This window comes from Enoplosus armatus, chromosome 18 (assembly GCF_043641665.1).
Source record: "Enoplosus armatus isolate fEnoArm2 chromosome 18, fEnoArm2.hap1, whole genome shotgun sequence".
Lineage (NCBI taxonomy): Eukaryota > Metazoa > Chordata > Actinopteri > Centrarchiformes > Enoplosidae > Enoplosus > Enoplosus armatus.
The window spans coordinates 18,228,176-18,242,199 of NC_092197.1; the positions used below are offsets into that span (position 1 = coordinate 18,228,176).

At 45.4% G+C, this 14,024-nt stretch overlaps 2 protein-coding genes across 3 annotated transcripts; one reads left to right on the forward strand and one right to left on the reverse strand.

Annotated features, from left to right (window-relative positions):
• Positions 1-8,585: 8,585 nt before the first annotated feature.
• LOC139301040 (growth arrest and DNA damage-inducible protein GADD45 gamma-like) lies at positions 8,586-9,242 on the reverse strand. Its single transcript, XM_070924301.1, has 3 exons — positions 9,142-9,242; positions 8,820-9,027; positions 8,586-8,699 (listed from the first exon to the last, which is right to left on the reverse strand). The coding sequence occupies exons 1-3, from the start codon at positions 9,240-9,242 to the stop codon at positions 8,586-8,588; spliced, it is 423 nt and encodes a 140-aa protein (XP_070780402.1).
• A 3,977-nt stretch (positions 9,243-13,219) lies between these two features.
• On the forward strand, positions 13,220-13,913 carry gadd45gb.1 (growth arrest and DNA-damage-inducible, gamma b, tandem duplicate 1). 2 transcript variants are annotated; one of them, XM_070924439.1, is made up of 3 exons: positions 13,220-13,362; positions 13,472-13,683; positions 13,807-13,913. In XM_070924439.1, exons 1-3 carry the CDS (start codon positions 13,220-13,222, stop codon positions 13,911-13,913), a joined length of 462 nt encoding a protein of 153 aa, XP_070780540.1. The 2 variants fall into 2 exon arrangements, with proteins under 2 accessions (XP_070780540.1, XP_070780539.1); XM_070924438.1 differs by having other exon boundaries at positions 13,472-13,679; positions 13,800-13,913.
• The last annotated feature ends 111 nt before the right edge of the window (positions 13,914-14,024 follow it).

Consider the following 14,024-nt stretch of genomic DNA (forward strand, 5'->3'; position numbering starts at 1 on the left):
AAAAACGACTTCTTTCATGATTCGAAAATTCAACCTGACTGTAGGAAAAGGAGACTTATAGAGCTAACCTGACACTAAAGCAGAACACGCACTGAAAACATACAAATACTAACACTGTGAAGTAAATCAGTGTGGCTCCACGTCCATGATGGAAACTATTTGTGCTCTTTTCCTTTTCTTTTTCTTTTTTTTTGTTTAAAATTCTCTGCGTGTCTTAATCAGTGTGGCTGAAAGGTATGTTGACTGAAATGATTACTGTGAAATAACTGTTGTTAGTGTGCAGCTGGGAAACATCTGGGGAGAGGGATTGTGGCAGATAGGGGGGGGGAGGTCTATAGATATCCATGAGGGGGGAAAAAAAGAAGGAAGTATTTTCCAAACATTTACTTCTTTCTCTGTCATGGGGCCTAATTTGTCGAAGGCCCGTCATGTTGACTACTGAGCCGGTGACAACAGTTGATGTCTCAACTTGTACACCGTACCAGGAAGTGAGAGTCTAATGACAGACGGTATTGAGTGGCATTATGGGAAATGTATTTCAATTTAACAGGGATTAAAAGTCAGGATGTCTCGGCCTCTGCTGCATCGAATTTGACCGATTTTTTTTTTATCCGTCTTCTGCGAGTCCCCCGTCTTTATGGAAGTGCAATACTAAATCACTGGAGGTCCCCTTGAATACATCTGTTATTGGATGTAATTATAATTTGGCAAACCTCTATGTACTGTATATGTCTATGTCCTCTTTTGTGCAAGCTTGCCACATGCCCGTCCATCCCTCAAAACAGAAATCCTGCATTCAAAAAAAATGTCTGAAGTAAATTCGAATTATTTTAAAAGCATCGTCCCAAGGAAGTAAAATAAGTATGTAAGGGCCGGATTTAGATTCTCTTTCCTCCAGGTTCATATGACACAATAGAAAAGTAAACGTAATCAGAGCATTGCAGAGCGCCTTTCAGACAGGGAGGCGATTCAAAGTGCTTGATATGAGGCGTTCAACAACGCAAAGAAAAGTCAGTTCATATGAAATACTTTTAGTTACAGTTAAAGTGCAGTGATAAGTTGCCTCAAATGTAATAAAAGAAATATTACAGTAGTAAAGCACACTGGTTGTGTGTGTCTTGGACACCCTCAGTCAGCGTGCATGATTGGATATCAAACAACCCAAAGGAAACTGAACTTTGTAAATGTTTATGCAGCTAATATTTTGTATCAGTTTGTGCTGTCAGCCGGATAAAAAGCGTGCAGATTCTTCATGTTCTCATGATTGACACAGTCACTTGTTTTTACGATTTGGTTGAATCAAATCAGAATATCAGCAGGTCAACTCAGGATGCAGGAGCGACTTTCAACAACTAGGTGGAGCCATTGCTCCGCTTCATCAGGCTGAATGAAGGGAGGGGACGATGCCTGAGAGGACTACAATCATCGCAGCCTGCAGTACTGCTGTTACACCACTGGGTGGCACATCTCACACACAACCACACACACACACAACCACACACACACACAACCACACACACACACACACACACACAGATAAGACCAACTCTGTCAACTGGACCTTCTTCTCATTCATTCAGTACAAAACTCAACTCACCTCTGAATCATTTAGAAGAGGGGTTCTCAACCTGAGGATCACAAGGTGGTTCATGAGATAATATGTTCTAATATATCAGTCACAGGGGACGTTTTACTGCAGAGCCAGAACTTTTGCGTAGTACGTTTTGCTGATAATACCTCTGTACTTTTTGGAAGAATCTGAAAAGTTCTTTCTTTCTTTTCATTTGAAGCCACAAAAGGAAGTACCTACATGCACCCGTCTTTTTTAGGGGTTTTTCTTTGGCATTTCTGCCGCAGTAACTGACACAGAGAGGGAATTTGGGAAGCGTCTGAAGGAAACAGTTGCTACAGAAACATATATACTTGTATCTGTATGTACTGTATATTAGTCATAGTTTATACATTATACCTCAGTCAGGCTTTTACTGTTGTGCAGCACTGCTGGACTAATTATTTGAGTATAAACAGTAAATGTTTTCAGTGGAGCGTAAGTGTTCTGCACAGGTTTCTGCAGAGGCTGAGGGAACAGAGAGGCAAAGCTGATCTAGTGTCTTCATAAGTTTAAGTGTGTTTTCATTTGCCAGATGCATTGATTTTGTTTTTTTCACTGATTTGTTCCATTCTGTCATGAATTGATTGTTTTATTTGGAAATCAGCTGAGCTAAAAGTCCTCTATTGGTTGAGAGAGGCATGCGAAGAGCATTATTGTGAGAAGCCGACCATTAAAAAAATAAAAGTGGTTCGTGGAAATGCGATGTAACACTTTGGAGAACCACAAGTAGCCGTGGTTATAAGAACCAGCACAAATCAATCCGTCACGCAGATCATCCTGGAGCACTAAAACAACACAGTGCCCTCCTACCTCTCTGGCTAATTGAGACACTGTGTTAATGACAACACCTCTACAGCCAATCAGAGACCAGAGATGTGTTACTGGGTAGAGCTGGGTGCAAAGCTCGCGCTGCCATTGGCTCTGGCTGCATTTTCCTTTAGTGATTCCTGAGCAGATGATGTGCCTGCGTCCATATGGCAGACCTCTGGGACTCCTTTGTGCTGTGACTGATGTGGCTCACGTCAACTTTAAAGGCTTCCTCCTTCACTTTAAGACCCCCCCCCCCCCCCCCCCCCCCCCAGCTGAATGGGGAGTCAGCTCCACGTTGATCTGGCAAAGTGTGCCTTTCGTTTTGTATACAGCCTCCCTCCTTCTCCTCCTCCTCCTCCCCCTCTTCACCCCTGCAGCCCTGCAGCCTGCACACTCCCAACTCCAGACTTTGTGTTTTTGGTGAAAGGGGGCCGTCTCAAATGTCCCGTGCAGCCAACAGCAGCTGCTCCTGGACTTCGCCATTCTTCAACACAAAAGAGGAGAGAGGGCCGGGGTCTCGGGGCACCTTTGTGCAGGGCCCCCTCCTGTCGTTTTCCTGCTCTTTGTGCCCATTGATGAGGGTGTAGAAGTGTTGGCTGTAGCTTTTGTCTGAGTTTTTGTTTTGGTGGGGGGTGTGTGCAGTGGATGGGGGTTAGGGTTAGGGTACAAGCACATTTAGCCATCTGATCTGGTTCTGCAGCACATACATGGCCTGCAAACACACAGGCACAGACCAGTGTTTGTGTACCTCAGTCTCCAGTTGGGTCTCCAGTCCACATTATTATGAGTCTGCTATCATTTCCGTCTTGCATGCATCTACAGAGCCTCCAAAGTCAAAGATGGCATGTTCTATCTTGTGTGATATGTGGTTGAAAGTGCTGCAAAAAAAAAAGCTAGTAAGTGTACCTTGAGTTCAATTCTTTTTTGTACTATTTCCAAGAATGAACTCAAGATTCATATTCTGACATATTGGCTATCTCAAACACAACACACACACACACACACACACACACACACAGTGTTGCTGTTGTGTCTGAACGAGGCCTTTGAGGGCCCCAGCACTGAATGGAGAAGAGGACCAGTGTTTTGGCAACAGCTGGCAGTGTGGCTGTGTGTGGCTCTATGTGTGTGTGTGTGTGTGTGTGTGTGTGTGTGTGTGTGTCTGCCTGTCGGATCTCCACTTTGTGTTTACAAGCTGCAACCATGGACGTAAACAGATACAAATTCTTTATCTTCATATTTGTTTACACTCTGGTTACCTTTTAAAGATAAAATCTAACACAAAACGAACACACTTTCACTTCCAACTAGCGTCTAATTCACTTGTAATAATGCAGTGATGCAGTACGTGGTATACAAAAAACACAACTTTCTTTAGATTTAGAGAAACAAGTTCTCACTTTAACACCAAAATGAGGATGTTTGGATAATTACGTGGTTGTTTTGAATTGTGCAAAACAAAAATAAAAGTATTTGAATGAAAACTGTGTAGTGTTGTTTAGTAAGAGAGCAGCAGTCCGGGGGGCTTCGGGTACGTTAATGTAATTAGTGATTATGTCATCATGAGCTGAAACAGGCCTGACTGATGGATATCACAAATTAGCATCAACAGCTGATAACTGAGGGAATGGGCGTGTGTGTGTGCATATACACAGATCTGACTGAATGTACACGCACACACAGGGTTACACGTGTGTGTGTGTGTGTGTGTGTGTGTGTGTGTGTGTGTGTGTGTGTGCGTGTGTGTGTTGTTTGACCCCGAGCCTGCTGTGACCTGCAGCACTACAGCAGCAGCAGCAGGCGTATGGTAATGACAGAGGACGATATTAGCATAGTTAAAAAAGTATATTAGCATAGCTATCAGACAGAGCTGCTCAGCAGACTTTACCCTCTGGAACTCTTCAACCATGGATCCATCTCATCCAAACTCACCTTTGAGTTGGTTTTTTTTTAGATACTCCGAGGAAATAAAATGTAGAAAATTGAGTTTGAAAATTTCACGCCGCATAAACACAACGTGGCTTTAACAAGCAGGTGCAAAATACATATGATACTCGGAAGTAGACATGGGGTGAAATTCAACATGAATTTGGCTCCTGGATGAACAAATGCTTAATGGTTTTAAATACCTAATGCATTTGTGTGCAATAGAGAAAATATTAGAGAAACAAAGAAATACAGATATAAAAATGTGTTTCAGATTGACGGGCTGTGGAGGGGATGCTCATGCCTGTATCCTAGCAACCTGCTCAACCAAAACACCAACGAACTAAGGGCACAGGAAAAACACACACACACACACACACACTCACACACACACACACACACACACACACACACACACACACACACACACACACGTACTGTGCAGCCAGTCTGTACCATCTGCTGCAGCTCTCCAGCACACAGAAAAGATTTTGGGGAGGAGGAGGCTTTTATGTTGAAAGGACACTTGAGAAGCAGCATGTGGCTGCAGCAGCGGAGCTCTTTATACGCCAGGGTTGAGACAGGGGGCAGCCGAGGTTGTTCAGGGTGAGAGGGTTCAGAGAGACTGGCAGAAAGTATTTTTACGTTTCTGTTTGTGTACAGATATAACAAACGTGTTAATAAAGGAGCCAGGCTCGCCGTTTCTCCTTGCCTCCATGTCTCTGTGCTAAACTAGGCTAACCATGGCCTGGTATCCATCTTCTCATCTCACTCTCACTAAGCACATTTCCCAAAATGTTAAACTATTCCTTAAAAGGCTTTTACAGATTTGATTAAGTTTATCTCTATAAAGTCACATTAGTTGTTATGTAAGTGGATGCAGCTTCATCCTGTTGTGACTTCAGTCGTGTTTCTGCTGACTGTTGGGGGGATGTTGCTGTTGTTGTTGTTGTTGTTGTTGTTGTTGTTGATGAATGGCAGCAGTCTTGTGCCAGGCACACGGCCTCCTCCTCCTCCTCCTCCTCCTCCTCCTCCTCTCTCCCTTTCTCTTTGGACAGCAGATGGAATGAGTGCCAGGTTGGTTGCCGTGGAGATTTAAAGGGGTGATTGCGTTTCAGCTGGTCCTGCTCAGCCCATTTTTTTTCTTTCTTTTTTGACATGGAGGGTGTGTGTGTGTGTGTGTGTGTGTGTGTGTGTGTGTGTTGCACGGTAAATGATGCTTCAGGTTCATCAAATGTCGCAACTGTACAGACTCAGAATCAGTTCTTCTTCTGTTTTCTTTTATTCTGGTGAAACACTGCATTATACGAAGTTGAAATGAGCACTTCAATACAAAGAGATAAAAAAATAAAAGCAGTCCCAGTCGTGTGTGTGTGTGTGTGTGTGTCACAGTGGGCGTGGGGGCTGCAGCAGCTGTTGACTCCACAATAGTTTGCAGTGACATGCAACATGCAGGTCAGAGTGACTTTAGAGTTTGAATCCAAAGGCACAAAAGCCTCTTCGAGGTTCTGAATCACAAATGAGAGAGAGAAAAGAAAAACCAGCGTGTGCCAGGAGCAAAAGATCACCTTCATTAAGCTGCTGCTCCGGTTTGATTTTTTTTTGACATGACATGACGACAGCGTCATGAAATAAAGCTACAACTTCTGTTAGTGATTAGAATTAAAGTTAGTATGACACTTTTTGTCTGTAAACGCAAAAAAAAAACAAAAACACAACACATCTCACCAGCTCAAACACACGTACCTGACTGAAAATAGTCTTATCACATGCCAAGCTGCTGCAGCAGTTTCACAAAGAACTTTACAACTCTGGAACAGGAAAGGTTCTTATGGCAGGAGTGTTTTGCTCCTCTGTCTTGATGGTAAACAGCAGCATAAAGCGACAGTACAGCGGACATTCACCCAGACTGTGTGCACGCATGTATTTGATTGGTCAAAAAATCAACCTTTTGGCTTAACCCCTGCTACGCTAACAAAGTTATTGAAATGAAGGAGCAGCGTGCGTTAAGCTAACGTCGGCCTGAACACAGCCCACAACCCACAGAGCCAGGTTAACTGTTTCCAGTCTCGATACTAAGCTAAGCTAACCATCTGCTGCCTCTAGCTGCACATTTAGAGACTTGACTCATCTAACTCTCTACGAGTGAACATGCACCTTTTTCCATATGTCAGACTACTCCTTTAAAGAAAGTGAGATGTCCATGTCTTGTTTGATTATAAAGCAGGTCTGGGTGCTGTATAAATACTGGGAAAGGATCGAAACGCTCAGTCCAGAGAAATGAAACACAGCCCGTATTCAGAAGCTGCGCCTTTAAACGAGCCGTCAGGACTTCTGTAAGGTTGTGATGTCACAACTATACAGTCACCGCAGCCACGCCCCCAGCAGGTCATCTGCTCCAGGCACAGCACCACCCGCCAAGTACAGGGACGCTCATCCACCCGCTCAGTCCGTCTAAGTTATTGGAGCACTCTGCGCAGGACGACTCTTCTAGTGTTTGGAGGTTGTTCAGTTTGTCTCACACGGCTTGTTTCAGACAGACGGTGAACTGAGGGGCTGCATGAAGGGCCAGGAGAAGATAAATAAGGACTTTTTTCAACTGTGAATCATGCAAAGCTGCTCTAGTGGAGTCCCAGAATATAATTATAGAGCTGAAATGAGCATCATATGGGACCTTTAAATATTGGAGGACCAATGACTGCCCAGCATGTTGTCATTTAATTCCTCAGCTAGAGGAAGAGTTCATGTTGACCGATTGAGAGACAGAACTGTCAATCATCTGTTGCATAGCCTTGAGATCTGTCCCAATAAAAAAAAAAAGCCATATTGTGAAGGAGAGAAGGGAGAGCAGTCACCATCCAAACACATGACTTACATTGTAATCAGCACATTTACTAATAAGGATGTATAGTATTTTCTTAGTTCTCATGCTAAACTCGCATTACAGGTATTATATTTCAATGACATCTGTGTCACACACTGCACAGCTTCTCGTCTCATGTAGGCTACTGTACATATTCTTAACTACCAATTAAAACTCATCACAGGGTTCCCATTTTTGTGCTGGACACTTTTGATTGATTTTGTTGAAGCATCTCACATTTAGAGGGAGCAAATACTTCAGAGTATTCCAAATCATAAGCCTCTCCAGAGCTGAGTCGATGTGTGAAAGGACACAGCGGTAGATGAAAGAAGACCTGACAGATTGGCAGACTGATTTCAGCCGAGTTAGTCAAGTCTCACTTTTTAAAGTACAGGAAAGTTTTAAAGAAATTCCCAAAAAGGGCTCAGAAAGTCCCAATGTCAAACCAGACTGGAGCAGTGCGGCCGATCAAAAGGTCTCCATGGCTCTTAATTTGTGCTATTGACAACTTTAACCTCAGGTGGAAAAGTCAAAGTACAGTCAGAGTGCAATGTTGAAGTCAAATATTTTATTTCTATGCTTTCATCTTACAAAAAAAACATCAGATATGCAGTGAACAAGTTATTTCATTTGACATAAATAAAGCGGAAGTGAAACCTTCAGGAAGTCGGCCTACTACAGTTTTATTTTGTGTCAAGATTCAAGGTCAGATTCACACACTTGTATTCTTTTTCATTTTTTCTTTTTGTATTTTTTTTTTCTCTCAATGTTAAATATCTAAAGTGAAACCTTTAGATATTATATTTTTTTCGATTACTTTTTTTTAAAGAATATTTTTGTCATCGTTAAATTTCTAAAGTGAAACCTTTAGAGAATTAAGACAATTCTGGAAAGTGGGAAACATTTCCGCTGATCGCAACTGTTGTCGTGTTGCTCAGCAAAGAAGACGTCTTCAAAAAGTCCCTTTTTGATGACGTCTCTTTCTCAGCACCGCTTCTTCTCCTGCTGCGCGTGCTTCAAGGCGCGAGCTCTGCTCTGTGGACGCACAGGACGCAGAACTCGCTTCTCCTTCCTCTCCAAACCTCATCCGCACAAAGAATGAGGGTCGATGCGTCGCTCTTGAGGCATGCCTGACCCCATTCACATAAAGAATGAGAGTCATCTTGGCACGGACGGGACAAGAGGCGACGGTTCACGGGGTGGGGTGGTGGTGGTGGGGCCCACTCGGGGCCGGCGCCGTGCTGCCTGGACGGGGAATCCTCCTCAGGAGTATCCAGGGATGAGCAGAAACAGTGTCATCCTGTTCATCAGGATGAGTATTTCCAGACGAGAAGCTTTACAGCATCTGAGCAAGAGGGGAGCCGAGTCTCCGGATCAACGCTCGGGGAGGTTGATCTCGGGAACCCAGTCGTTCAGGCGGCGGCTCTCCTCACAGAACAGGTGCAGCTTCTCCAGAGCGGGGTCCTCCCAAGACCCGTCGGCTGGGTTCTGTTCAAGAGGAAAGAGGAAAGAGGCTTTAGTCACACAGTTTTCTTTCATCAAAGCGTCACGTAGAGACTTCTGGCGTGAGTCACGACAGCGGGGTCTCGCTTGCTCAGCTCTACGTACCGTGATGAGGACGCAATGGGTGTCTTCGAGCTGCGCCGCCTTGTCGCCAACAATCTCAGCCAGACGCTGCATGTCGCTCACTCTGACGATGCTGATGTCGTTGTCGAAGCAGAAGGACTGGATGAGGGTGAAGTGGATCTGCAGGGCGATGTCACACTCGAACTCCTCATCCGTGGCCAGGACGCAGAAAGACACGCTGTCCGGGTCACTGTGGGGACAAAGAAAAGTCAGCTCGTGTTAATTGCTGCAGTTCGATGTTGATCATGTTGAGTGTTGAGCGAGAACGGCAAAGTCATATTTAAGTCACGTTTGGTTTACTTACTCAGTCATGATTTTAGCGCTCTCGTAGACTCCAACAGTGAGTCGATCCTCGCTCTGAGCACTGAGCAGAGCTTCTTTCAGAGATTTTCCAGGAGACTGCATGGTGATGATTAAGCTTACAGTTTAGCTGATGTGGTCAGAAAGTCCAGAGAAGAAGTGTTTATGCTGCTTCTAAGGATCTGCCAGTATTTATACTGCAGACCCGGCACACGCTCTCTCTCTGATTGGCCGTTTGGGGCACAATGGCTACAACAGGCCTGCAGCCCCCACCCCACCCTCAGGGACGCGTGCCTATAGAAAAGTCTTAGAAAGTCGGGGGTAGCTTTGGTTGAAAGGATCAGATGTAGAAACTCTCTGACCTTCAAATGAGCCTTTCAGCTTACAGGAATAATGAAACCACACAGGAAGACCAGACTGCTGTCCTCAAAGTCCTCAAAGTTTTGGACCATACAAGGGGTTCTCCATGTTCACCTCTATAGTCCTTTACATCACAGCTGAACATTGTGCAAACCGTGCCATTGTGTTTTAATTTCCATTCATTTTCCACGTTATTAGTTGTAAGGTAATCAGTTCAGACTTTTCAGATCGATCGGCACATTTATAACAACTTCAAACACCTCAAGCAACTCACAAAAGCCTGCTATTTGATTTTCATGCTGCACAGAGCAAGATTAATGTAAACCAATGGCTGCCTTGAGCAGCACAAGAAGTGCTACATTTGGTTTGTTTTGTTATTGTCCTTCCATGTTGTTTCACATTTCAAGATGCAAGATCAGATTTAAAAATGTATATTCCCTACCGGTCTGGTCAGCCATTGCCTTCCATTCATTTCTACACGACACACAATCAATTAGCAGACTCTCTGACTGCAAAGAAATGAACAAAACAGAATGTAACTCTTCTTGAAGGTTTCAGCTACATTCATGTCAAAGGAAATAACTTTTTCTCTGCATTGTGTTTTCTATAAAACCTCCAAAATAAAAGTCTGAATTCAATATTGTTCTCTGACAATCTACAGTTAAAGTTTCTCAAATGAAGTCTCATGTAGACCTTTTATTTTGTCAAAGCTGTTTTGACTTTTGGACATTCTCTTTTGGGGGGGGGGGGGGTTGTTTCAGAATGAGATTTTAGCACTGAATGTTCCTGTACTGCAGTGTGGCCAAGGCAACTTATAGCTGTACAGCCTGCATTTGAAAATGGCCAGCAAATATGAAAAGTACATACAGCACAAAATGCTGGTGTGGTCCTTAAAATGCCTCTAATGAAAGTACAGAACGTTTATATACATACATATATATATATATATATATATATATATATATATATATATGTATATATACCTGTGTGATTGCACTGGATGTCAGACAGACTTTTATAACTCATGACCAATTTCCCTGCATGAACTATTTTTTGTAGATTGGGCAGTGGCACGCGCCGCTGCTTTGCATGCGTAAAGCCGGGCCTCACTTGAGGCGCGTGGCATCTGGAGATGCCTGCATGCTTTATCTCTCTGTCTGAGTCACTCTCCATAGCAACCCAGAGATACCATCTGTCCGCAGGGGTGGGGGGGTTGGGGGGGGGTGGACAAAGGAAGTCAGGCAGCACCTGCTGGGCGTGATGGCAGTTTTTCCATTCCGCTGCAAATATGATTTTTCAGTCTTCAGGCTGAACAAAATCCGAGCGCAGAAGTTTAACTTAATCACACACAAGTTTGTTACGTTTCGTCCGTTTTGTTTTTTTTTTATATATATCATATCATCCCTTTCCATATGAAAGATCCGCCTGTTTCCCCTAACCCCAAGTCATATTTGCACACACCAGAAGCCAAATGTGTAAACATCGTATCCTGCAGCTTCAGACACGTTCTATCCCCACAAAGGGGTTCAGGGCTTTACTTGGTCGCCGCAGGTCACCAGAACAGAGCTTTGACCCACCAGCACCTGTCGCGCGCTGCCGGGGAGGCCTCCGTCTGGCAGATGTGCTTCAGCAACAATGGGTCGCTATCGATTTGCACGCGCCCGCCCGCCCTGTGGCCACGCAAGTTGATCCTTCCAAAAATAGCTCAGTGTGTGAGCCTCTATCAGCCGGATCCAAATCAGCCTCTCGGCCAGCTGACGCGCTGATGAGTTTGCAAGCACGCCGGGCCAGAAACCGAAAGCGAGGCAGACACAAACAAATGACCGTGTCGCTGCAGTAACGCGTAGATAAGGGTTTTGTTGTTTAGCAAAACACACTTCGGGCATTCTCGCACGTGTTTACAGCTCAAACTGAAAGTTTTTTTTATCTGCCTTTACGCGTCTGGCATATTTTGGAGATAACACTCTTCACTGTGAAAGTTCTTTGGCAGTCAAATGTAATCGAAACTCAGACAGCAGACCGGCGAATGTGGAGACTTGTAGACAAAAGATCGGCGCGCCCCGGGGTCGGGGTTGACCTGGGTTTAGGAGAGAGGAGAGGAGGGGGTGTCCCTCATAGCGACAGTCCTCCATCTGCCGCTCTGCCTTCCGCAGAACAATAGCGCTGAATCAATCACCGCCAACCTGTGTCTCCTGCACCGCCTCTCCTCCACAACACCCCCACTCCCCACCCTCCTCTATTTACGCAGTGGCAGCAGGCCTGACCTGATGTGTCTTCAATTATTATGCAGATAAAATAGAACCAACTAAGCACGAGCCGTTGGGGAGAAACTGCTCTGTCAGATGCGTGCCGTGCGTAAAAGTTCTCGTCGTGCGTAAAAATGCATGAAAAGTAATAGAAAGTTGTCATAAACACATTTATTTGAAACCACAGATAGAGACATTTAGTGGATCCACACACCAAATACTAAATATACTCAAATAAGCAGGAGGTGCAGGGGAGAAACAGCTCAGTCAGTGTGGAACAGATGGAACAGAGCTGTGCGTTAAAGTTTCTTGGTGCGTAAAAATGGTCGGAAATGAACAGAAAGTTGCCAGAAATAAGTTTAAATAAAATCACAGATGAAGACATTTGTTGGAACTACGCACAAAAAGAAAACAAAACAAAGCTTCAATAAACTTCACAAGTTTTTTCCCCCCTATAGTATTCAGCCCGTGCGGCCCCTGAACTCCCCAGAGTAAATAAATAAAAAACCGAGCAAGGATTTTCCGGACAGCTGATGGCCACGTGGTCAGCATTGGGCCAGCAGCGCAGATTGCGCAGCACTCAGAGGGCTCTGGCACGCGCTGGTCATTTGCATTTGTATGGGGGGGCCGTGATAATAGAAGGGCTTCTGTGCGCACAATGGGGCCGTTTTTATGGCCAGCCTCGAGTCCACAGATGGCATCATCCACCTGCCCTTTCTCTCTGCTGCTCGGGGGGGGGGGGGGGGGGGGGGGGGAGCCGAGAGAGAGGGGTGGGGGTTGAAAGTGCTTCACACTTTCTCCATGTTGCTGCTGAAATAACCAAAATTCTGAAAGGCAAAAAAAAACTAAACAAAAACAACAACAACAACAACAAAAAAAACAGTACTGAGAGTTTGTCACGATTTATGTTGAATGAGATTCTTTTTTTTTAAAGTTTGAAAGGTGGCTTATGGGGCCGTAACTGTTCTATAAATAGCTTTTGCGTTTCCAAAAACGGACAATATGAAGCTTCTGTGCATGTTCTGCATGAACGCATGTAAAAGCGCAAGTGGTGTTCAGAATGCACCTCAGCGGCTACAGTCACCCGCCGCGTCTTCTCTAATGTGCACCAAAGTGCTGCAGAGTGACCAAACCTGTTTTGTTTTAATGAAGCTATTTTTAGTTTCAGGGCCAGGCCAATGCGCCCAGAGGAGGAGGGGGGGGGGGGTTGGGTGGGGGCGTGCGTGGCTCGATGACCCCCATCAATCTGCCACGAGCCGGAGTGCGACAATGGCATTATCATACCAATACACCATTCAGCGTTCAGCCAATGGGAGCGCAGGGCTTTCACTGCGCCGCACGAGCTGGAGAGTATAAGAGGGGGCGGGCTGCAGCTTCAGAGGCACTCTGCTCCTTCTCGGATTTACTCTCCGACCCAACTCTTCCAAAGCTCTTCCCTTTTTTTTGCGGAATATCTTCTTCGTCATCATCTTCATCATGACTCTCGAGGAGGTCCTGATCCAGAAACCCGCCGAGCGCGCTCAGTGCACCGGCAAAGCCCTGGAGGAGGTGCTGGTGTCCGCCAAAGACAACGACTCCCTCACCGTCGGCGTCTACGAGTGCGCCAAAGTTATGAACCTGTAAGTCAGACTCTCGGCTGAAGATGACCTCTGTTGTTTGTTGTTGTTGTTGTTGTTGTTGTTGGAATGAAATCTCACGAGCTTTTCTCCCTTTTCTGTGTCCCCACAGTGACCCGGACAGCGTGTCTTTCTGCGTCCTGGCCACGGATGAGGAGTTCGAGTGTGACATCGCCCTGCAGATCCACTTCACCCTCATCCAGTCCTTCTGCTTCGACAACGACATCAGCATCGTCAGAGTGAGCGACATGCAGCGTCTGGCTGAGATTGTTGGCGACAAGGCGGCGCAGCTCGAAGACACCCATTGCGTCCTCATCACGGTACGTAGAGCTGAGCAAGCGAGACCCCGCTGTCGTAACTCACGCCAGAAGTCTCTACGTGACGCTTTGGTGAAAGAAAACTGTGTGACTAAAGCCTCTTTCCTCTTTCCTCTTGAACAGAACCCAGCCGACGGGTCTTGGGAGGACCCCGCTCTGGAGAAGCTGCACCTGTTCTGTGAGGAGAGCCGCCGCCTGAACGACTGGGTTCCCGAGATCAACCTCCCCGAGCGTTGATCCGGAGACTCGGCTCCCCTCTTGCTCAGATGCTGTAAAGCTTCTCGTCTGGAAATACTCATCCTGATGAACAGGATGACACTGTTTCTGCTCATCCCTGGATACTCCTGA